A 1,123-nucleotide genomic window follows, 5' to 3' on the forward strand; every position below is an offset into this window, starting at 1 on the left:
GGGGGGCCGGCTTTGGGAACCAACCGTGCCTGAGGCTTCCCTGGGGAGGGTCTGGGACCAGGGCAGGTGGCGGGCGGCCGGTCACGTTTCCTCGGAGGGTGGCCTAGAAGTCCGAGTTGGGCTTTTCAGGGGTTGGGAGCTGGGGTTTTTAATGATAAAAGCACCGTTTTCCATGACGTCTAAGGCGCTGTCACTCTGAGGCCTGTCTGTGGACAGACGCCCCGGTGAACCGTCACGGGCGTCAGTTCAGGGGGACGGTGGCTCCGAGCCAGCCCGCTGTGCACCCTCCGACCTGGTGACAGGGCGGGGAGGGGCGGGCAGGGCGCCCCGTCCTCCTGTCCTGGTATCAGTTGTGCTCCTGTGGGTCTCTGGGATCTTAGGGCCGAGGTCCCCAAGGGAGGGGGCTGCTCTGAGCTCCGGAACAGCCCCGGCCCTTGGCTTCTGCGAGGGTCTCGGGGCTCGTCCTGGGGAACCCCCTCCCCACCCCCCAGGGAGCAGCGTCGTCCAGAGCTGGGCAGCCTGACAGATGTGGCCGGTGCCCCACCTTCTCCTCCCTCCGCAGAGGGTCTGAGGAAGCTGTTCTCGGGTGCAACCATGGCCTCCAGTCGGGGGATGCTGGTCACTGTGGGCCAGGTAGGCCGTCTACGGGGAAGGGGGGCTCGGGGGAGCCTCCAGGGGTCCCTGCCCTGCCTAGCCCCCCCCCAGAGACCACAGAGGATGGTGGTGGCCACATGTGGGCACTGGGAAGTGGACACAGGCAGGTCGGGTGTATGGCCTTGGGCAGCCCCTCCCTGCCTGGTCTCACCTGTCCAGCAGCCCCGTACATGAGGTGACTGCCAGCGGCGCTAGTGGATCCGGGTGGTGTCCCTGTGGCCCCGTCGGCGCTCCCAGGAGCCGGGGCGGCCAGGCCCTGACCTCCCTGCACCCACAGCTGTCCTGCTACGATCAGGCCAAGCAGCTGGTCCTGGGCACGGGGTACCTGTCGGACGGCATCTTCACGCACTTCATCGCCAGCTTCATCGCCGTAAGTGCCAGGCGGGGCGGGGGCGCTGGATGCCGCCCTCAGACTGGGGGTGCCAGGCCGGGAGAGGGGCACCCCAGCCCAGCCTGGGGTGGTCAGTGC

At 68.2% G+C, this 1,123-nt stretch overlaps 1 protein-coding gene across 1 annotated transcript in view; it reads left to right on the plus strand.

The window, feature by feature from the left end:
• Positions 1–228: 228 nt before the first annotated feature.
• SLC25A10 (solute carrier family 25 (mitochondrial carrier; dicarboxylate transporter), member 10) overlaps positions 229–1,123 on the plus strand; it is a gene marked incomplete at its 5' end in the record, with an annotated part of 1,210 nt that continues 315 nt past the window's right edge. Inside the window, 2 exons of the mRNA XM_014531237.1 lie at positions 229–633; positions 932–1,038. Of these exons, the coding sequence (XP_014386723.1) occupies positions 229–633; positions 932–1,038 (512 nt within the window). The remainder of the gene's footprint in view (positions 634–931; positions 1,039–1,123) is intronic.

Source organism: Myotis brandtii, unplaced genomic scaffold (genome assembly GCF_000412655.1).
Source record: "Myotis brandtii unplaced genomic scaffold, ASM41265v1 scaffold797, whole genome shotgun sequence".
NCBI lineage: Eukaryota > Metazoa > Chordata > Mammalia > Chiroptera > Vespertilionidae > Myotis > Myotis brandtii.